This window comes from Lampetra planeri, chromosome 36 (assembly GCF_965212315.1).
Source record: "Lampetra planeri chromosome 36, kcLamPlan1.2.h2, whole genome shotgun sequence".
NCBI lineage: Eukaryota > Metazoa > Chordata > Hyperoartia > Petromyzontiformes > Petromyzontidae > Lampetra > Lampetra planeri.
Genome location: NC_136142.1, coordinates 4,902,739 through 4,927,242, shown reverse-complemented (window position 1 = coordinate 4,927,242; position 24,504 = coordinate 4,902,739). Strand labels below are relative to the sequence as shown.

At 47.9% G+C, this 24,504-nt stretch overlaps 1 protein-coding gene across 1 annotated transcript in view; it reads right to left on the bottom strand.

The window, feature by feature from the left end:
- LOC144730701 (ephrin type-A receptor 4-like) overlaps positions 1–19,367 on the bottom strand; it is a 148,380-nt gene extending 129,013 nt beyond the window's left edge. The window contains exons 1-2 of the mRNA XM_078611392.1: positions 19,301–19,367; positions 3,365–4,031 (exon numbers count right to left, since the gene is read on the bottom strand). Of these exons, the coding sequence (XP_078467518.1) occupies positions 3,365–3,965 (601 nt within the window). The 5' untranslated portion in view covers positions 3,966–4,031; positions 19,301–19,367. The remainder of the gene's footprint in view (positions 1–3,364; positions 4,032–19,300) is intronic.
- Between the last annotated feature and the right edge of the window lie 5,137 nt (positions 19,368–24,504).

Genomic DNA, 24,504 nt, shown 5'->3' with positions numbered 1-24,504 from the left:
GGAACTTTATAAATTGAGAAATGTTATATTAACTATTCCCTGCAGGCAAAAAAAAGAGAAATGCCATGTGGTGTATTGTGGTGCATAATAATAATAAACGTGTCCATCTGGAGCAGCACAGTATCACTCCTGCAATTTCGTACAACTTCTCGCTTAGTTCATGTCACAGCGCAACACAAAAAAACATACCGTATAAGTATTTTCCAAACAATTTAAAACAACCCATGATATTTACTGTGCGACGGTTAACACTATCACGACCAAATCGCTCGAACTGCACCCAGTGATGGCAGATCGAGGAGGCTAAGTAGGGCTGATCTTGGTGAGTACTTGGATTGGGTGACCACTTAGGACTTGCCTGGTGTTTTAGCTACAGGGCTGTGAGGTGCCCAGGAGCTGGAAGTGCTGAGCGTCAACCCACCGTACGCGTGGTCAGGGAGATTGTTCGACCATAACTTCACCGTGCTGATTCTAGATTTGAAGCTTTCGTGACTGCAAGGATTCATATTCTTAGGTTTTTTCGGTAAAGTCACGTAGGTAAAAAGTAAAAATTAATAAAAGTAAAAAAAAAATCACGACGTTTCGGAGGCAACACAAGCTTCCGTCTTCATGTGGAACCGTCACAGCACGATAGCTGCATTTGCTTGATACAGCTATCGTATCAATCACTTGATACAGCTATCGTGCTGTAACGGTTCCACCTGAAGACGGAAGCTTGTGTTGCCTCCGAAACGTCGTGATTTTTATTTTTATTTCATTTTACTTTCATTAATTTTAATTTTAACTTACCTACGTGACTTTACCGAAAAAACCTAAGAATATTCACCGTGCTGCTCAGCTCGGGTTGGTGAAAGCGAACAGACCCACGGTCGTTTAAGATATCGCTTGCTGCTGGTGTTAGATGTCAGACTCAGGCTTTATGTCAGCCGGTAAGGCCCAGTGAGCAAAGCCAGCTCTTTTACACGGATGACCACAGCCCAAGACAGTTGGCAGTGGGTGGCAGCGACAGGACCCTGCAGGGAGGGAACGTGCAAGCTAAGCAGACCACAACCCAACAAATGATCTACACTGCCCCGTGGCAGTGGAATTGAACTCTGGAAGTCAGATTCAAAGTGGAGAACTAACCAGTGCACCACCACTCCCTGCACAAGTCAATGTTATACCAGCTCCAATCCATCTGTGCTTGTTGCATGAGAACTTTGCTCTATTGATACAGCAGAGCACACACAATTCTGCAGGCAAAGCTGGGCTGAATGAACACGTTTAACGCATCAACTGTGAAGTGCATTCCCACACAGCCTCGCGGTGACGTTTGCCGCAATAACATGTGAGGGGGGAATGCAATTACGCTTTTAATAATAGTGGGGTTGCATTCCTGGGAGATAGTAGTTTGGCACAATTAAAGTATTGCACCAGGACGAAGCGGGTCATGCACGTGGTGCAACGATTTGTCACGTTTCAAAATTATTTACATGAGCACCATTTTATTCACATTAGCAAAATGGACACTGCTTAAGTAGCATGAACTGTATGCAGTATGTAAAAAAAACTCTATGAAAACATAAAGTTTCATGGTCATGCTGAACAGCTCTCCGACGCATTTTCGGGTTTCACTGCGTGCCATTCGGCACGATATCCCAACGTCAAAAGTTTTCTGGAGAGAAAAGAAGTTTCCCTAGCACGTGGAGTGAAACGTCGGACATCATAGCCGAACAACAACGCGCGGTATAACCTGCGAAAGAATAAAATGTTCTTGTTTCACCACGACTGCCTTACTTGGTTTTGAGGCAATGTTTTTAGGAGGCACTTTCTTGGAATTACTTGGCCAATTCCTTGAGCATTTATGGATTTTCTTACACAATAAATTACGTCTGTACTGTTGGCATTGAGCTGTGCAGTGAAACCATCAATTACAACACTTCTAAAACACCTGAGCAGTGGGTTATACGAGGTGATTATCCCTGAATGGAATGTACAGAACGACTCCGACGTGTCCTCAATAGTTCTCATGCTAAATCCACATAATATTTCTGCTCTTACACATGCGGTTGGGTGCTTAACCCCATGTCTTCTGCTCTATATTGATCCCTCGTGGCTGGGATGAATAAAATAAAGTGTAAAAAAAACTATAATTTGCTTGTATTTGTTGGTATATGTGAGCAGCCAGTGATGACCTGGCTGAAACCAACAAATCCACTGGACGAGATAACATGTTTTTTTTTTACGTGGGCTCTCCATCCAAGGCTTAAACTTAAATCTCAGAGGTACCGGTTCATTGATCTGACACAATGATCAGCCTTCTGACCCAACCCAGCCACCTGTATGGGCATTTTTCTCTCCGTTTTTCCAATGCCCTTCCATTTGTGCCGTCAGTTTCACGTCGTGAGACAAAGTATCGGTTCATAATTCTGGCAGGTCTGTGCCAAAAAATTTCCCGAGGAAGTTGATACCATAAAACTTCTTCTGACATTCTTTTGAGATTTCTTCACAAATAACCTCTCATTTCGTATGAAGTGTTCCCTTCAATAGAGAGTGTTTTTGGGTGGCAGACCAACTCAGATTTGGAATTTTCTGCGGAAAGTATTGTGCCTGACCGCTGAGATTATCTCATTTAAATATAAACACAAAAAATAGGTATTTTCTATGACATGCTGAGATTCTCCCATTTAAATATGAAAAAAAAACCTAGGTATTTTCTATGACATGTTACATGAAATATATAGTTTTTTTTTCTCTGCACGGAACTCTGAAGACCTTTATTTTGTCTTCTGCACTTTATAAAAACGTAAAATAAATTATTGGGATTCATTTTTTGCTTGTAATGATTGGTGAATTGTCTTAGGACCTTCAACGCACTCCACTTGGGAGCCCAGATTAATCACCTATGGCTGAAACCGAGATTTTAATCCTGGACCTCATCGGGACCGGATAAGTGCTCTGACCCTCTAAAGCCACCCGGCCACCTCTGATGCCCAATCACACGCACCACGAACACTTCACAACACATCGAACGTACCCATTTATAACACACACACACACAGTATTCTTGGGATTATAAGACGCTCCGGAATGTAAGACGGACCCCACACAGACAGACGTAGACAAATGGTCCCCCGCCTTTGTCTCCGCAGTGGTGATGTTTTTACACACAGCACCAGATTCTCATTTGTGGTTGAGTCGTCCTAGGGGAGGCCCAAGACCCATTCAGATAATCGTCACTGGTGTTGGCCGTGAGCGCGAATCGAACACGCGTCCGTCGGGATCGTAGTGCAGCGCGACAACCACTGCACCACCGCTCCCCACACACACACACAACACACACAGAAACACACGCAAACTCTCGTCTCACAGATCCAGCGCCTACCTCTACACGCTCCCACCACCACCTCCTCGTACCCGGGGCCGCAGACGCACCTCCCGATGGGCACGAGCCACTCGCCGTCGGCGCTGCAGAACATGCGCGGCGCCTCCTTCTCGACCGAGTTGTCGACGCACGCCCCGCGCACCTCGATGAGCGAGGACGAGTCGGCGCCCGTCACCGTGTCGGGGAAAACGGCCAGGCCGCGCACGGTGCGCGGGCAGCGCTTGTAGTAGACGCGCACGGAGACGAGCGCGATGCACGCGCCCACATCCTGGAAGGCCAGGTGGAAGCCCTTCTTGGCGAGGGGGCCCACGTCGCGCACCTCCGTGTTCAGCTTCATGATGCGGCCGCCCAGGTCCACTTGCGTGAAGCTCTCGTCCGCCGCGATGGTGTCGATCTTGAAGAACTGGTTCTCGTCGACGTGAGCCGACGAGTCGCTGTCCGACTCGTGGTAGTGCAGGTTGAAGGTCTCCTTGCACGTGCCCGCCACGCCCGGGATGCTGCTGCAATCGCGGAGCGTGAACTTGAGCTCGATGTAGATCCGCTGGGCGCCCCCGCACGAAATCCAATTAGTCCTCAGCCAGTTGTTTTGGTTTGGCTCCATCACGTGGCAGACCTGATAGGTGGTGATGGGGGTGTAATATTCGTCGTAGCCGCTGATCTCTTCCCACTGTCAAAACAAGAAAAAAAAACGCAATCGAGGACGAAAAATCATTCAAGCACACGGTGCTTGGATTCTGTGACACTTTCCCACGTGCGTTTTGTCATCGCAAAGAATGTCAACGAGAGACGATAACGCTGCCATCCGGGTCACGAAACTAGTTGACGTCACAGGGCGTGTGCCGTGTGATGTCACGGGATGACGTCACAAGCAACGAAGTTGTAGGCAAGCAAGCGCTTGCGAGCGCTCCCCCATTATCGCTGATTTGTTATCGCCATGCTCTGGGTAACCCTTTAAATCATTATTTTTGGTTTTATGTAATATAAGCCTCTTACAGCAACACAACTTCAAACTAAAATCTTGACGTGAGTCATTGCACTCTATGTTACAGACAGATGGACAGCGCTGATGTATTAAAGCTTTCGACGAAATAAATCGGCACACGCAGCAACTGCACTGTCAAAATGTCAATGTTTGTAAAAATGTCAACATTTAAAGTGGGAATTTTTTTCTTGATAAGTGTTTGTTGACAGCAAACTTCACGTTGGCAATTTGTCAAATTACAGACAAAAAAAACCTTCTAGATAGCAATAATCGACAAAACGCTGAATAGAAGAGGGAAACCGGCGAAGGCGCAGCCCTGCAATTACTTCCTCACACTACTGCTGGTGGATGTATGCATGGATACAGTATTGCACTTCTTTCGCATTGTACGTAGCCATACCGTGCTAATCGGAGTTTCGGGGTGAAGGACAACAAAATAAACACGAAAAAAGTTTTCAAGAGACGAGTTTTCAATCTGGATTTAAAGGTGCATAGCTCCAGTGGCTTTCTAATTTCGGAAAGCAGAGCGTTCCAGACGGCCGCAGAAACGCATCTGAAAGCGCGAGATGCAGTGACCGTCTTTGTTGGATGGCAAACCAAAAGCCGCTGTGAGGATGACCGCAGTTTGCGTGATGGTTTATGGATGTGCCTCCTCTTGAGGTATCCCTGGAGAACCCTTCAAGAGGGTATTTTGGCCTCCTTTTAAACAACGGCCAGATAGCTTGTAAGAGGTGTGAGTATCCACACTTTAACTCACCACACGCTGCATAACCCTCGACTCACTGCGGTCTACCCATTCATACTGCTGTGGTGGTCAGTGGAAGGGCGATCTAAGAAATTTGGCTGAATATAATATTGCATTTCGAATTGGATATGTTACTTATTTAATTGGAAGGTAGTTCATTGAGATTCGTTATCTCTTTTTGAGAGGGAGACCCAAGTGTCAGTATCATTATATGAGCAGTGCAATTACCCCGCGAACAATTACGTTGTGGTGTGTAATTTTCAAACTCGAAATACTTGAAATATAGAGTAGCCCGCAATACGCACTCAGACACCCACACATGTGAATTGTGTCTAAAAATTGCCTTGCTGAAGGTTGAACGATTCCCAGCAATTTTACAAATTGTTGCGATTCAGGGTCACAGTTGGATAGAAGAGTTTTTTTCTTTCTTCATCACAACGTGGTGAGCGGTAGCGATCAAACGGGGATTAGGGCACGCTACAGCGTATCTCCACTCTGCGTCTTCCATGCAAAGGTTACACTAATGTAGTCCGTCAGCCTTTTGGCTTTCCAGAGCAAAGTTGTTCGGACGAATTTTGTTTCAGAAGAACAACTTCTGGACCGCTTTCCACGTGGAGATACTGGACAAAGTTCTGACTCCTCTATGCATTTTACCTGTAATGATCCACAGTAAATGCAAAGTGAGTTTTTTTTTAATGCAATTGAGAACTACATGAAAATTATTGCAATAACCTATTTTTTTGCAAATCCTCAGACAGCATATGAGATGCGCTATCACTAAACGTTTAATGCTGTTCAATATGAAGATAACTGATTGTATTTAATGCGTCCGGGAATTGGTGCAAAGACTCACTGCTCAGGTTGCGATTTGATTCAAGAACCAACTTTTGTTTTCACATTGTAAGTGGACATAGCGGCGAGTAACGGCTGCACCAATCATTCGAACCAATTACAAACAACATGCGATCGAAGAACTGTGGTCGTCGCACTCCTGATTCGACGCGTGCATAGTAAGAATAGGAAGTGATAATAATCCATGCACGCTTACACCTCTCGTTGCTGACATCTATTTGAATGAATAGAGGAGGCTATTTTTTTTTGTTTAATATCACAAAAACTGGCATGCTAGTATTCATACCCATCAGAGCAGTCGGACAGCGATGCCCAAAAGTGTTAGCACAATTCTTGGACCAATCTTGAGCCGTATGATGGATTATGGCACATTTTGCATGCAGGTGAAACACATTGACAATGTGCGGAAACTTGTTTTCACATTTATCCCCTTATTTATAAATCCCAGACCACCTGGACGCGGTTTTCAACGCCGCAATTAACTTTGGGACTCAACTTGTTTGCAAGCCAGCCGTTTCGAAATACAAAATATTTAGGAAACGATTTGAGTGCGATAATTAGCTCTGAGCCCACACACCCCTCGCGCCGTTGGCGTTAAACACCCCCACGTTTTTATTTTTAAACAAATGCCCCCCCCCGCTCCTCCACCCGCCACGTGACAACGCCTTGTGTCCAAAACAGTGCTGCTTTATTTGGCAGCCCACCCCCCACCCTTTTTTTCTATTTGGCAGCCCCCCGTTTTTTCGTTGTTGTTGTTGTTGCTCAACGGCGGCACTTAGCGAGCTTCGCATTTTGTATTTTGAGAGCGCACGTGTTGGGCGACCTGGGCGCAGTGAGTCTGAGCGGCAGATGGGCAAATTGGGCGAGCTCTCTGCCCGGCGGAACTTTGCCATTAGCGCTAATCCGACAGCTTAGCGGGAGCAACTGGCGGGGTCAAGCCTTGCTTGTGTCGGCCGGGCCAGGGTCTGGTCAAGCTAGCCTGGACTGATGTCTGGCCGTTTGAAACCAAGCAGTGGGCAATTATCTGGAAACCAGGGTGGCAGGCGTGTCTCTTGCGGTCGGGCGTAAAAATGCCAGCTTGTGTGCGCGCGCATGTGTGTGTGTGTTTGTGTGGGGATTGGTAGTGTGGGTGCTCGCTAAAAAGCACTTGCCCCAATGGTTTGTTAAGGCTATACGGGGGATCTTTGTCCTTGCAGTTAGCACGCAGGCTCTACGAACCCGACGACCCGAGTTCTATTCCCGCTCACGGACAAGACAGGTGACTGTTACCTGACTCGGCCCTGGGCCTTCCCTAGTACGGCTTAATCTCAAATGAGTACCTGGTTTGGTGTATAAACATCCCCACTAAGGGGACAAAGGCGGCTGGGCATGGTGCTGGCCAACCACCACTTCGTTCGCAGCACTTGCTCCAAAAGTATGTTCAGGCTATACAGGGAGTCTTTGTCTTTGCAAAAGCACAAATCAGAATCTATGTCGGTGTGTGGTGAGCGCTGGCGGAGTGATTAGCGGACTGCACAATGAAACCCACGACCTGAAGTGAATTCCCAACCGCAGGTAGCATCAGTGGCAAATGTATGAACCGGTCACCAGGTAGACCCAGCCTTATACGTGCACCTGGTGGGATGTGTAAACATCAGTGCTAGGGGAGACAAAGGTGGCCGGGCCGTGGTGTGCCTGGCCACACCCATCTCTCATGTGCCCTGCCAGCCTTGATAGGCGTCTCGCTAACAGTACTTGTCCCAACTTTCTAAGTAGAGATCTTTGTCCTAGTATGGGCATGACCTTGTATAATATTAGTTCATGCGCAGTGATTCAGTGCCCCTGTGTTGATATTAGCAGCATGTCCAAATGAATTTTCATGTCAACCATTATTTCTATTTTTTGTTGAAATCCACAGCGGCACGATGGTTAGCGCCCTGGGCTGCAGCTCTCGTCAACCCAATTTATATTCTTGGCCATGCCGGGGCCAAGCGTAGGTCAACTCAGCCTCAAATGAGTACCTGGTGTGGTGGTGTAGAGGCATCGATTAGTGCCAGGGAGACAAGGCAGAGAAGGCATGGCTGTGACCCCGCCAATCCAACCGTGTAGTTCTGCTGTCAATAATATGCGCTCCCTAACAACACAATGCCCTCGCGGTCGGCCCAGTCTAATGGGGGGAGGGATCGTGTTCGTCTGTGTGTAGCCCGTGCCAGGACGCGTGCAGTGAGCTCTTGCCCTCCGTGTGGATATGGCAAAGCTCCGAGTCCCAGCTAAAACTTCTTCTTGGCAACAAACCGGAACATCGTGCCCACGCACAATCTGGAATACCGAAGTAGCAGAACAGATTCGGCAGCTGCGATTGCGAATCCCCCTTTAACGTGTCAACACTGCGCAATGCGCCAATTAATTTGCCTAAATACCAAAGGAGCAATTTCCATCTGCTCAGTTTTGTGCAATTCTCCGTGTGAGAGCGTGGTTTCAGAATGAAGGGGGTGGGGGTGGGGGGGGAAACAACGCTGTTCTGTTGACATATTCACACTGCTTGTTTCCCAGTGCACAAGTCTCCACGCTCATACTCAGGCTCTAAATTGTTTGGCGGGAAAACAAAGAAAGAAAGAAATAACACGAACCTGCAGTGACTATATAGCGATTCATAACTGCAAGTAATTTAATGGAAATGCTATGTGGGCGGAGGGGGGGGTATTGATGATTTTATATAACGTCCGTCATCCACTATGGCTAAGTGGTGGACTGACACACGTGAAAGATCGCCTCTTTTGCAAGGGCCACGTGGGCTACACGAAGCAACTTTTAAAAACGTTAAACGCGGACAAGACAAAAGTCGCGGACGACCCACTCCGGATAGTAGGACGGATTTGACGCTCGTCTCCACTCACACGCGACAAATTATTGCGGACAATCGGAAGCGCTTTCGGCGAATCAGAATTGTACAAAAAACTGCGGTGAATTCCGGACAATAGTAAGAATATCTCGGGCAGACGGTTAGACGTTTCCGTGGAGACACTACAGCCCTTGCTGCAGATAACAAGGGTCACGGATGAGAAGGGAGTTCTTCTGCACGACCCGGCATGCGGCATAGTGACGAGTCGATTCCGTTCAGCACGTACCATGGCAAGTCACGCTTGCGTCTGCTAAAGCAGCGTGCGCGACTCCCATCCCCCCCTCCTCCTCCCTCCGTGTGCGTGGGAATTGAAGGGGAAGAGAGCTGCCGTAATTGCGAAAGTGCTTTGTGGCCAATACTGGGACCCAACGGGCAGTGCACGGTGCAATAATCTCCATCTTCACGGGCACTGCTTAATTGTTCAGACTGATACCGGGTGCCTGTTATGAGCAACAATCAACAACATTATTTATGCCACACAGTCGTATTCAGAGTGCACTGTGTATTCTGTCGTATTTGTTTTAGTGCATGCCAGGTGATTGTTCATGAAAGCCCCCACTGAGTCTTAGGATTCTTTGCAAGAGGGTCCTGCATTGGGATCTTTGGTCAATGTCATTAATGGAAGGTTGGCTTAAATGAGAAAACTCACATATACGAGGGGATGATGCTCAGCACTGTCATCTCCTGGCCCCCATACAGCCCCATCGCAAGCCCCTGGTGGTCCCTCATCTAAGTACTAACCAGGCTGTCAAACTGCTTAGCTTCCGAGATCCAAGAACAAGATGCAGGGTCATTTGGTTGTAGGACAATTAACAAATACAGGCCATCGCCAATTCGCTGTTGGATAAAGGCCTACCCATGCTGCGTCAGTCATGAGGGCTTGTTTGACCATACTTCACCCCGCCGGTCAGTGCAAGCTGGTGAAGATAGAGAGTTTATATCACTCGCCACTGATTAATAATTAGCCGCGGCTGGGAATTAAACTCAGGAGGTCAGGTTCAGAGCGCGGTGCAGTAACCACTGCGCCACCTCTCCTCTCCACCCCCTACCCCGAGGGCAAATTTAACCGCCGCATATTAAGTGTCGTTGTCTGCATGCGCAGGTAGCAGAGAAGTGCTGTGACTTGTAATGCACCATAAATGCATTGCAGTGGCATCGTGTCCGTGTGCAACAACGGGTCCCCCGTATGAATAACAGCCCTCGCGGCTTAGCACTCGCTCGCTCATACTGCCCGCGTTGGAAGCTGCAGGCTTCTGTTACACGTGTGCCGATTAAGGGCGCTCACGGGCCAGCGTTCGCCCGACGAAGGGGTATCAATTCCGCACAGCGCCAGGGAGTTTTAAGCGCCGTCTCCTTTAACCGCGCCGGTGTGGCTGCGCTGGGAATATCAGGTGCCTCACTCAAAAGCGGCTTATACGAGCAGCACTCCCTCCTCCACCCCCCCTCCCCTCTCCACCCACCCCAACCCACCTTTGCTTTGTCAGACATTCGGCCGTTGTACTCACACCCCTCCCCCCATCCCCCGAAGGCGAATTAGCCGTCAAGCGCAAACGAAAAATCGACGAACGTCGCGCTCCGTAGCCTGGCACGCGCAGAAACCGGTGCCCGTGGATTTGCGCGCTCGTGCTGTTCGTGAGAGAAACGCAAGCAGGCGAGAGAGAGAGAGCGAGAGAGTGAGCGAGAGGTGGGGGTTTTACATAAAGCTAAGTTTCAAAATGTAAAAAAATTTTTTTACGAAATGATGAACGAAGCAAAGTGCCGAATACACTGAGCATCTTCTTGTTTCCACTGATCGTAAAAAAAGAGAGAGCGAGTGAGCGAGAAAGTGAGCGAGAGAGTGAGCGAGAGGTGGGGGTTTTACATAAAGCTAAGTAAAAAAAATTGCGAAATGATGAACGAAGCAAAGTGCCGAATACACCGAGCATCTTCTTGTTTCCACTGATCGTAAAAAAAAGAGAGAGAGAGATATGATTCCAATTGTGAATAAAAGTGGGCTTGCGCCATGGCTTGTTTGCTCAAAGGGATTAGACCCACCCGCCCCTCTCTCTCTCTCTCCTCCCGATGGTCAGTCAAAGAGGGCGACGGAGCCGCGTCTGAAGGAATGGAACGCGTCTGAAGGGGCCGTCGACCCGCTGAGACGGAGCGATTAAAATCAGCTCGCGTGCAAGGTGCTGGCTTGGTGGATTGTTGCATCGCAGAAGCGCGAGTGATGGCGAGACGGCTCGGGGCAGGCACTCATTCAGCGGTGGATAGATCATGGCTGATGATTGTGTGTGTGCGTAAAGTGGGGAGCGGTGGTGTAGCGGTTAGGGCGCTGCACTACGAACCCGGCGACCCGAGTTCGATTCCCGCTCACGGCCAACACCAGGGACGATTATCTGAATCAGTCTTGGGCCTGCCCTAGGTCGATTCAGCCTCCAATGAGTGCCTCGTGCGGGCCTTCATAGGTGCTCGCTAACAGCACTTGCTCCAACAGTCCTTTAAGGATATACCTGGGATCTTTGTATTTATTTTTGGTTTGAAATGACTAATCTCAAAGTGTTCAAAGTATGCTACGGTCTAATGCTATTTGAAGATTCGCACAATCACGAAATTAAGGTGAGCTTCAATAACCTTGCTGTTGTGCTTGTTGCCACGTAAACAGAACATGCCAATTCGTCACTAGTACAGCACACCGGTGCGTTGGAGAGCCAAGCGACAACATTTACAAACTGAGTACGACGTTTCGCCAGTAATTACAACTAGCTTCATCAGGCGACAGACAGATTTAGTAAATCTCTGTTTACGTGACAACCCTTACTAGTTGGCTGTCGGGTGGTGGCGTGTTTTAACGACACTTTTATATACTTACGCGATCTAAGCAAAAACTCCTCTATGATGGATGATATTGGTCACGAAAGCCTGCGTGTTAAACTGCACTCGTTTTGTTTGGCCAGATAAACAGCTGCAGTTGAAACGTAGCCCGTTAGCACATGCAAATTGCAGTGTTTGTCACTTACAGATTCCATTTACTGGACACAGTCTAATATATTTAGCATATATTGGTATATGCAAACAGTCGGGGTACGTGTACAATTAAAGTGAACTCATTGACACGGTTAGACTAAATTGCGATTTAAAGCTTTCGTGACTGCAGGGATTCATCTTCTTGGTTCTTTCGGTAAAGTCACGTAGAAGGGAAGTAATAAAATAAAAATAAAATAAAACATAAAATACAATTCTCACGACGTTTCGGCCACAAGAGGACGGCTACTTGTGTTGTGGCCGAAACGTCGTGATAATTATTTTATTATGTTTTATTTTTATTATTTTATTACTTCCCTTCTACGTGACTTTACCGAAAGAACCAAGAAGACGGTTAGACTAATTCAGGACTTGAGCCATATGCGTCCATATTTTCCGTATCAAGCGCCAGACATTTCCTTACCATGGCTGCTGCTGAGACCCTTCACCTACGCATTGATCACATCGTAACTCGGCTATTGCAACTCTCCTCTAAAGCATCCACACATCCCCTCACCAAAACCCTCACTCCAGATGATCCAAAATGCCCCTTGCCAGACTTCTCATCCATACACGTTAACAAGACCGCATAATCCCAACACTCCACCTCTGTCCACTGGCTCCCAATGTAACCCTCGGATGAATTTCAAGAGGGCACGAGCCGTCTTCAACATCTTCCTTGGACTCACAACTGCCTAACCCCCACTAGCCTTGTCTCACTCTACCGCTGCCCTCCATGCGCTCTGCTCCAAAACTCACGGCTTTCTGTCGAAGCTCCCCCCCTCCCCAATCAATCTCAGCCCAGCCGGAGGTGACTCAGTGGGAGGTGGTGGCTCTTGTTTTCATTATCGCGAAATACCTTCCTCTTAGCAATCAGTGCTGCTGACTCCCTGTCCCGATTCAAGTCCAGGACTATGATGTTCCTTTATTCGTCTGCTTATGACTGTGACTCACTCTTTCTTTCCATCAAATAATCATGCCCTCTGTATCTGTACAGCATCTTGAGATGCAATTGCATTTACACGCACGGGGGAAGAAAAACAACTTGTACATTGCATTGCATCTTGGCAAAAAGGCTACATGTTAAAAAGTCACCCATAAATCGACAGAAACAATGATGAGAAATTAATCATGAGAAGTAAATTACGATAAAGTAATAATACGTTACTCGTAGAGGACTAAAATGTTGTTAATTCGTGAAGATGCACTCAAATAATCAGCCGACTGGGGTGGCGAGTTGGAACATTCACGATTAAATTTTTATATTTCCTTGCTTTCCTTTACTAAGTGTTGGTCAGTGCCGAAGAATTTAAATAAACTCAAAATATCAAAACAAGTACTCAATCATTTTTGGCAAGTAATAATGTATCAAGCGTTGTTGTGGAACATTGTGGCTAATGAGCGAAATCTACTCCCGTTTATCTCCACACAGATAAAAACACTGTTTTAGTCTATCAGCTTATAGGCTTGGCATTCCACGGGTGACTGGGGGGCGACCCCAATGCCCAAAGATCTGCGGATCCAGAGTTGGACTCCTCAGCCACCTCAAGAGCCACCACCAAACCTGATGGACGTCATCCTCGAACCCCGAGAGACTGCCGCGGAAGTGAGATGTTAACTACCCCGCCTGGTATACAGGCGGTCGTAAGTTCCATCCCGACGCCTGTATGTGTTGGCGTGTGCAGCAACCGCGTCCAAGCCGTCGCCCATTTTTTTGGCCCTCCCCCTCCCGCCCCTCTCCCTCCCGATACGTTCCATTCATTGGCTACCGCATTCTGATGAGCCCCCCCCTCTCCTCCCCCCTCCAAACTTGCTTATAAGGGATTACATCTTGAATCATTGCCTCACTTGATGCAGCTAATCTGGCTGTGACGGTCCCACCTGATGACGGAGACTTGTGTTGCCTCCGAAACGTCGTGATTTTTGTTTTATTTTATTTTATTTTCATTAATTTTGATGTTTTACCTACGTGACTTTACCGAAAAAACCTAAGAATATGATTCCTTGCAGTCACGAAAGCTTCAAATCTAGAATTAATGTATATTTGGATTCTAGATTTGAAGTTTTCGTGATTGTAAGGATTCATACTCTTTGTTTTTTTCGGTAATGTCACAGTAATTTTGCTGTGACGGTTCCACCTGAAGATGGAAGCTTGTGTTGCCTCCGAAACGTCGTGATTTAATTTATTTGAATTTTTTACCTACGTGACTTTACCGAAAAAAACAAAGATTGTCTCTCTCCCCGGGGTCGCGTGGCTTTTTCTTTCTCCGCATCCCGTTTTTTTTTACCTCCACATTTAGACACGTGCTTTTAGAGTATTTGGCTGCGATACATTCCCAAGTGATACGATTCCTAATTGGTGGCCAGGTGGCTTCTGAAAAAAAGAGCTCTACATAGCTCAGTGGGCCTTACCTGGTACAATGTTTAGATATTGCTCGAGAACAGCGCACGAGTTTTGTTTTGTACAACATCTCTCCGTTGGATATCGCCTTGTTGTGTATATGTAGGGCACTCTCCATGAAGATCAGGTAACCTCAGCAACAGTATTTTGTTTAACATCACCTGACCACTGAATGAAATTTACAAAATCTGTCTGTCGCCTGATGACGCTAGTCGTAATTACTGGCAAAACGTCGTACTCAGATTGTCAATGTTGTGGGTTTACTCTCCAACACACCGGTGTGCTGTACCAGTAACGAATTGGCACGTTCTGTTTACGTGACAAACCTCACTAATTGGTTGTGACGGGTGGTGGTGGGTTTAACGACACATTTATATTTACGTGATCTAACCCAAAAAAACCTGACGACGGACGCTCGTGTTGCGTCCGAAACGTCGTGATTTATTTTCTTTTATTTCTACCTACGTGACTTTACCGAAAGAACCAAAGAGTATAGACTTAATAAGGTCGATGATTGTCCAACGTTTGCGTCTTTAAACAAGTGCTGCTTAATGTATGGTCTGGGGAAAGCGCATATCGGCTGACAGAACAACGATCATATATATACACGTAACTATTTTATTTAACATACGTTTATTTATGTTGACACTTATTATCACTTGGCTACATGTGCCTGTGAATGCCTCTAAATAGCTCACGTGTTAAACGCTCCAACAGCAAACTGTGTACTTGGGAAATGTAGGTGTCACGGTTTTCACGCGTATTCCACTGGGAATTGGCCCTCCCTGAAGGCAACCGACATTGTTTCTATCACAGCCAATGCAGACGTTGTATGGGCCATGGGGCACCTAACAGCGGGTTACACGAGTGGGTTATAGCAATACGACCCCTGGTGCTTAAGTGGTGATTCATATAGAAATATTTGTCTAATGACTACAGCAATGTGACCGGCGGTGACAGCGGTTCGAGCGGTGGGCGAAGTGGTTAGCGCACTGCACTATAAACCCTGCCACCCGAGTTCGAATCCCCGCCATGGCTAGCATCAGTGGCGACTGATATCTGAACCGGTTCTGGGGTATCGCACCTACACCAACCCTGGTCAAACACCTCCCTGTGACTGACAGAGCTTGGAGAGGCCTTCGTCCAGCAGCGTATTGACAAAGGGCTGTACATTACAATGATCTCGTATGTCAATTTCAGACAGGTGGTACGTATAGCAGATGCATTGTTTAGTTACCGCATTAGATCGAGAGACAGAGAGACCAACACGTGGACATATATATATAAAACACGCGCAGGTTAAATAGAGAATTCAAACTGCGTATGGGAGGTCTTCATCCAGCAGTAGATTACTGAATGAAAGATTGAACGTCTATCGCTGCAGTACACTGTGTGTAAAAACAAAGAGGATGCAGCTTTCATGCGCGATGCCTTACAACACTGGCCCCCGTGTGTAACGGGAGATGGCGCAGGAGGGGCGAAGGGATTACGGCTCTCACACACCCATTGTGTGCGCTTGCAGCAACCGACTCGACCGCTTAGTAGGGGACAGTGGTTGCTGAACCTTCACCGCAGCAATTGCTTTGCACCCTCTTTGGTTCTCAATCATTGAAACATTTACAACGTTAATAGATGCACAGGGGGTTTTGATGAAACAATGTGAGTTGTACTTTTATGTGCCCATGCTAAATTCGTGTTTTCGATTATTTAGCTTCCACAAATGAATATGGCGTCTCTCGCAGCCCCAGAAAGGGCATCTTGCACCCCCATGGGGATATGTGCATCCCAGGTTAAGAACCACTGGCCTATGTGAACAAAGCGAATCAATTGTTGCATCCCAGGTTAAGAACCACTGGCCTATGTGAACAAAGCGAATCAATTGTTGCACCCCAGGTTAAGAACCACTGGCCTATGTGAACAAAGCGAATCAATTGTTGCACCCCAGGTTAAGAACCACTGGCCTATGTGGACAAAGTGAATCAATTGTTGCATCCCAGGTTAAGAACCACTGACCTATGTGAACAAAGCGAATCAATTGTTGCATCCCAGGTTAAGAACCACTGGCCTATGTGAACAAAGCGAATCAATTGTTGCATCCCAGGTTAAGAACCACTGACCTATGTGAACAAGGCGCATCAATTGGCGCAGCCCAGGTGAAGAACCACTGGGCTATGTGAACAAAGTGAATCAATTGTTGCATCCCAGGTTAAGAACCACTGGCCTATGTGAACAAGGCGCATCAATTGGCGCAGCCCAGGTGAAGAACCACTGGGCTATGTGAACAAAGCGAATCAATTGTTGCATCCCAGGTTAAGAACCACTGGCCTATGTGAACAAGGCGCATCAATTGGCGCAGCCCAGGTGAAGAACCACTGGGCTATGTGAACAAAGCGAATCAATTGTTGCATCCCAGGTTAAGAACCACTGGCCTATGTGAACAAAGCGAATCAATTGTTGCAGCCCAGGTGAAGAACCACTGGGCTATGTGAACAAAGTGAATCAATTGTTGCACCCCAGGTTAAGAACCACTGGGCTATGCGAACAAAGCGAATCAATTGTTGCATCCCAGGTTAAGAACCACTGGCCTATGCGAACAAAGTGAATCAATTGTTGCATCCCAGGTTAAGAACCACTGGGCTATGTGAACAAAGTGAATCGATTGTTGCACCCCAGGTTAAGAACCACTGGGCTATGCGAACAAAGCGAATCAATTGTTGCATCCCAGGTTAAGAACCACTGGCCTATGCGAACAAAGCGAATCAATTGGTGCATCCCAGGTTAAGAACCACTGGCCTATGCGAACAAAGCGAATCAATTGTTGCACCCCAGGTTAAGAACCACTGGGCTATGCGAACAAAGCGAATCAATTGTTGCACCCCAGGTTAAGAACCAATGGGCTATGCGAACAAAGCGAATCAATTGTTGCATCCTAGGTTAAGAACCACTGGCCTATGCGAACAAAGCGAATCAATTGGTCCCAATGCTTATCTTACGGGCAGGGATTATATTCAGCCGGAGCTGTCTGGGGCTGAGCTCTGTAAAATCCATGATAAAAATAATAATCCCCGCTTATGAACGGGAAGACAAATACAGAAGGGTGAAGCCTTTTAACGTCTTGTTCACAATGCTGTTGGTGGGAGGGCTACTACTACATGCGCTATGAAGAAGGGCCCATATCCGAAACGTCACTTGTTATATATACACACACACATATAAATGTTGTTTCCTCCCCCTTTCACGACCGTGCGGTTTAATTACGCGATTGTGTCGAGCTCTGCGTGTACGACGAGTGAGTTGAGTGCTCAGCGTTGAGCTGCGCGTGCTGCGGTAGGGTAAACGCGCGCACTCGCGCCGGGGGATGCCACACTTCCTGCTGCCCGCCACGGATGCACACGTGGGTGGCTGCGGTGGTTTAGCAAGCGCTCCCAGTAGCGAGAAACTGCTCAACCTATCCAAATGCAGCGCCCTCTTTGTAGCCGCAGTTTTGAGACTCGACGAGGATTTCCGCGGGGGTGGGTTAAGGAGGCGCGGTCATAGTCATCGTGTTCTCATGATTGATGTTGAGTAACCAATTAGAACGTAACGTTATGCTGGTAAGTCATCTGGGAGCGGACGCATCAGCGGATGCCCCATCAATTGAGGGGTTATTCCCACTCGTGTCTCGACGCGCTACCACCACCACCTCCAACCACCACGAGATGGGAGGGTTCGGTTCACGTGGAGTTCGTTCATTTCTCAACAACAACAACAAAACGTTCAGAGACCGCGTTGACAGTTGCGTTCACACGCACAGAAGAAGATAAACACCACAACAATAACAACATCTGTCCACAATGGTCAACATTACTACCGTCTTAAAACAGAAACAAAAACACTTTGGCTGCGTATGTACAGGGTGCTTCAAAAAAAAGTTAACACTTACATGGGACTATCGTTTTTAATGGTAAAAAGAACTGATAATACACCTTAACATGATTATAAATGTAATGTGAATAGCTTAAAAAAGTCAAAGAGTCTCCACTTGTTCGCCATCGTTGTCAACACGTTGCCTGGAATCTTCTCCAGGTGGTCTACAGAGCCCGCAGTCACATTTCTTGTCGTATTGTTGCAAATTCTCAGAAGTGTTCAAACATTTTTTGAAGCACCCTGTACATGTGTTGAACTTCTTTCGCACCGTACGCAGCCAACCGGTGCGGGGGAGGACGACAACAAACTAAGCCCATGAAGAAGTTCAACGTCGCATGTAATCGACTCGCTGGGAATGGTGGTATATGCGGATATGTGAATAGGTCGGATATGTGAATAGGTCGGATATGTGAACATCAACAGAAAGCGACAGTAGCATCGGGCACACGTATAGGGCACTGGGTAAAAAAAAAAAGCTAAATTATTCAATGTGGGAGGGAATGCTTTCCTGTGATTTATAAGTCAGCGATTGTGCGTGAGATCAAGAACGCCATTATCATTGCGCGTGAGAAGGTCAGATTTATGAACGTCTGTGGAAAATTACAGTTACTTCACGCACCTTGTTAGCAATGGGTGTGGGGTCGCTTAATTGATCAGGGCGGATGTGACGGCCGGATATGCGACGTTGTATTCTACAGCACATGTATGTACCAGAGGTGGGACAAAGTCATTGTTATGCAAGTCCAAGTCGAGTCGCAAGTCATCAAATTCATGACTCGAGTCTGACTCGAGTCCAAGTCACATGACTCGAGTCCACATCTCATAGGTGGGACAAAGTCATTGTCATGCAAGTCCAAGTCGAGTCGCAAGTCATCAAATTCATGACTCGAGTCTGACTCGAGTCCAAGTCACATGACTCGAGTCCACACCTCTGGTATGTACTGCACAGGCATCTCTGTGCTCTGAAAAGGAGTCATCGCCCGAAACGTCATGCCGAATTATTTACAGACATTTAACCGTTGTAAGCCTTGGTGGGTGCAACTGACAAACGTGTTGAGGCTTTCTTGTTTTCTTTTTTAATCTCCCAGCAAATTGGACAGACGGACTAAACACAGACAAGCGAACCATGTAATGGAAAACAAACCCCTGCGTGCGATGGAACTCACCCCCTCGTGTGGATCGGCCGTCCATCGCCCCTCTCCTTCCAACGATTTGGAGTCCAACAGGTCAACTGTGGGAGCGAGATGAACACATAGTGAGACAGCGCTCCGGTTCAAGTTGACGCGGGCTGAGCTTCGGAAAATATTCCACGCGGAATTAAGCCCATCGGTGTGAGTGCGTGCGTGCGTGCGTGGGGGAGCGGTAGTGTAGCGGTTAGCGCGCTGCGCTATGAACCCGGCGATTCGGGTTCGATTCCCGCTCACGGTCAACACCGGTGACGATGATCTGAACCGGTTCTGGGCCTCCCCTAGGTCGACTCAGCCTCAAATGAGTACCTGGTGCGGTGTGCAAACATTGCTACTAGGGAGACAAAGGCGGTCGGGCGTGGTGCTGGCCCACCCACCCCCTCGTGTACCGTTCCGGCCTTCATAGGTGCCCGCTAACAGCACTTGCCCCTACAGTCTGTCAAGGCTATAGGGGGGATTTTTGTCTTTGTTAGGCACACAGACGGGAACAACTTGCAAGGCGTCCCGAGAGCGATGAGAGTTGTGTGCCATCGGATGATTACGCGCGCGTGGTCACGTTCACGCGCGTTGTGTTTAGCGCTAGTGATGTTCACGTCGATATATCATATCACATACGGGGGAGATACGGAGCAAGGGTGTGTTGTCTTCTGTTTGAAAGCTCCGCTACGGCGATCGTTGAGGTTTCATCACGTGCAGTCTATAATCATGTACAGTATATATCAATGCAGTATATGGAACCTGGATTGTATTCTCGCGTTGCGCGGTCACGAAATGCGTCACCAGAAAATACTGCAGGGCACCTTGGCATTCCTGGCTGGAGATGATTATTCTTTAATTAGCAAAAATGTTTAAACGCTTATTTTTATCCGGCATATTCGTCCACGAAGGAGCGGTGGCGCCGCGGTTGCCGACACTATGCTCTCTATTCTGAGCCCGGCAAGTGATGTTAGAACTGGTTTTCACCCCCGCCCCCCACTCCTTCCTTTCACCAACCTGCACTGAAGCAATGTGGTGAAGTATGGTCACACCACCCCCCCCCCCCTTACGATCCGATCCGGCGGCGGGGAGTCCACCATCTATCCAGCAGTGGATTTCAGAGAGGAGGTGTAACGTTTCAATTGACACAGTCGAGTTTACGTCAGTAAGGTTAAGTTTTATTGTTTTATATTAGTATTATTTTATTTTTAAAAATTTCCCTTCTACGTGACTATACCGAAAAAACCAAGAATATGAATCCCTGCAGTCATGAAAGCTTTAAATCAAAATTTAAGGTTAAGTTTGTTTAACGTGGTGAGAAATCGACGTTTGTGGAGAGAGGACTGTGCCAAGGTGGCATCTGTCCGGGTCAGCAATTCGGAAAAAATATATCCACACCCGCCACACCAACCACATCGCAAGTATCCGTCACTTATGACTGTGGCTTCTCATCACGAACCACCACCACCACCACCTCCTCCAGTCTAACCAAGCGATCCGAGAAATATTCGTTGAGAAAATTACGCCCGGCGTGTGCGTGTGTGTTAGTGGGCATGTGCCCATTGAGTAAGATAAAGTACAATTGTTGTTTTCTCTTGTTTTGTTCAATTCTCACACCGCGTTCAATCGCCCTAGGTGACTTGCCCAACAACGGTGATTAACAAGTGCCGCGTTGCAGCGTTTAACATTCGAGACGGGTCCACTTGTTTTTAACGCGACTCAAGACTCCCCCCCCCCCCCGTATATTGAACCACGCGACAAGACAGATGTGGAAAAGGGGACTAATTCCAGGAGGGCGATTTGGCCGAGGAGCCGGTAATTGGTACGAAGTGCTTAACCTATTACGCCAAACAACCCGCCAATTTATTTGCTCTAATGTTCTGGTATTCGCCCTCTTGCCCACTGGCATCCATCCATCCTCTGGCTAGATCGCGCGTGATTTCTGAACGCCCTACTGCTGATTCTAGATTTGCCCTATCCCACAGCCGTTACCTTGAAGCCACGCTACGCACGGTCTTAAGCAAGCAATGCCGTTTAAAGCATACACAAGCAGAGAGTGGGTTATGACTCCACATATATTATATAGACAGTACTGTGTAACACACACACACAAGTATTGAGTCCATCAGCCTATTGGCTTACGAGACCAATGTTATCAAGCAGCACGTATTCAGCGGTTTCGACCTTCTGGGTCTCATCATGCCGTTTAAATGATTACGATCAAACAATGGCACTGGCCCACATGGAGCTAACGGCGACAAAACCTTATAAAATAAGAGGCGATTTTGATAAACTGGAATCCAATGGAACTTTTGAATTGCAATTGACCGTCGCTCTGATCGATGGCATTGAATACTTCCTCCCCCCTCCTACACTTCACTCGGCAAATGCTAATGCATACATGCCACTTTATTTATTTCTCAAGATAATTCGTATAGGCATGCAGCAGACTGTCGGAGACACATTAATGTCAGGGTCCGTATGGCAACAAGAGGGTTAGTAGCGAAACAGCATCACGCACGGCCGTCTTTGTCTCACCAGCGCGTTTTATCCAACGTACAAAGTACTCAGTGAAGGCTAAGTCGACCTAAGGGAGTCCCGGGGCCAGTGATAATATCAAGTGGCATCAGCTGTGAGTTGTCCCTTGGCTGACCACTGCGCCACGCACTCACGCATTCACACCCACGCATCTACAGTTGTGGCAAGTCTAGCCTCGTGCCTCTGCCCCGCTTGAGTGAATGAGTGCGTTAAAGAGTGAGAGATACGCTCCGCTCACCCCCCCCCCCCCCCTTTTAAGAGTTCTGCAATCCGTCATTCCGTTACGAGATTGGCACAAAGGGGACCTATGCCTTAGCTCGCTATAAAAAAAAATAGTCAAAGCTCGGCCTCATATAGCTGGTTGACGTTTCGCGCGACGCCCCAACTTCAGATAAAGGTTTAAAGGGACATTTGCAAGGTATCCTTAACGTCCGGATCAGCAGACGTATCGGTCGTCTGTCTAGACAGCGTTATTACCACGAGACAAAAGTTCGATTCAAATCTATAATCAAGATGAATAGACTACCCACGTTACTATCTACAATGCAGTATTCAGTACCAACGTGATTATGTGAAGTGCGTTTATAATGGTATGTGCATGCGTACGACGTACACGCATTTGCAACAATGCAAACTGTAGCTGTATCACATCAGGATGCAACGCTACGTGCACTCCACTGAAAGGGATATTTTATGATATAACCTGCCGATTCGAGTATGTATACACTCATCAGGAGATACGGCAATTACTATGCCGTGTGTTCGGTGGCTGAAGAAGCTTCCAACACGCGGAGCGAAACGTCGGACATGCCGACGAACAGCACGCGGGCACGTTCCGAAAGCACACCGGCTTCAACAGACCCACACCGACTCCGACCACGTTGTTGCGGATCGAGGCGACCTGCTACTGCTGCTGTATCCGCGTGTCAACCGCTCACGTGCGATCCCGCCAGCGCAGACCGCTTGCCAGCTCGTGTTCGGGATCCACCCCTGAGTCTGAGCCAGTTCCGCAACAGACTCAAAACGGTGGTTGTTGTTGTTGATTCAGAGAGTCTACTTCAACGTTTCCTCAATGCGCGTTCGTGATGGATTGGACCAGTCAGAGTGCACAATATCAAATGTTCTTACTTACTCTGGCAGTCGCGCGCGCTACACCAACACTCATCACGCGTACCGAATAGCACGGTTGGCTACGTACGGCGCGAAAGAAGTTCTACGTACGCACATCACCACACCGGCGCTCATATGCTCCGCTCAGATTCGATGCGTTAAGGGACGCACGTCCCTCTGACGATCACGTTTCTCGCTTTCAACGTCTGAGCGTGTTGCGTGGAACAAACACGCGCTCTTCGTGTTTGCACTGGTGCAGAGGCTGCGCATATTAGAAATCAATAAATCATCCACACGATGTGTATAGCTGCGCGCGCGCGCGTGTGTGCGTGCGTATGGGTAAGAGCGCTATCATTTTCACACAGTTTGGAGCGGTGGGACGGTGGTTAGCGTACTGCGAGACGAACTCCGCGACATTGACTTCGTTAGAATCTCGGCCATGGCTAAAAAAATCACTTGGTGAGTAATATCTTAAAGGACTCCTCCTGCCCGGGGTATATTCACATCGCACTCATCAGCGTGGTGAAGTATGGTCAAAAAGAATAAATCACTCCCTCTATCCAGCAGTGAATTGACAGATTGCTGCACTTTGCAATGATTTTATATTATGGTTTTCAGACGTGCGGTAGCATATGCATGCTTAGAATTACATTGAGAGAGAGAGGAACACGTGGATTTGAGAACATACGGAGGTGAAATATCCCATTCGAACTGTTAGGAAAAGTCTGCGTGAGCAGAGCACGTCGCTCCAAAGGGGATGATGAACGAAGGTGAAGAATAGTTACGGAGTGGCAGAGAAAGAATGGGGGCGCGTCTGAGAGCACGTCCACGCGTGAAATATGGAGCAATAAAAAAATCGGCTACGGTGTGTGTGTGTCGGTGTGTGTGTGTGTACAGGTGGGGAGCGGTGGTGTAGCGGTTAGCGCGCTGCGCTACGAATCTGGCGACCCGGGTTCGATTCACGCTCACGGCCAACACCAGTGACGATTATTTGAACCGGTCCTGGGCCTCCCCTAGGTCGACTCAGCCTAAAATGAGTACCTGGTGCGTTATGTAAACATCGCTACTCGGGAGACAAAGGCGGCCGGGCGTGGTGCTGGCCACCCACCCCCTCGTGTACCGTGCCGACCTTCATAGATGCTCGCTAACAGCACTTGCCCCAACAGTCTGTTAAGGCTACACGCGCATCTGTGTCTTTGTGTGTACAGCTCCCGTGTTGTGCATCGGTGCATCGCGGAACTGTGGACGACAGCGACGGTTTTGGGGGAATCCGTTATCCAGCAGTGGGTTGAGCACGGCTGACAGGCATTTGCGTAACACGACGGTATTCCCCTACGGCGTGCCGGTGCTGGAATTCCCACTTCGCTCTCCGTGCAAACACAAGGGCGGGATGTCTCTCCGCGAGGAGAGTTTAGCGAGTATCTTAGCAAGCCCGGAACGACGTTCGTGTGGGGGGGGGGGTCTGCGATGCGGCTACGGCATCACGACACGGCTGCTTTTGCTTTACCCCCAGCGGTGATGCATTTTTTTTTCTCTCGACAAGTTCAGCCATCGTTTCG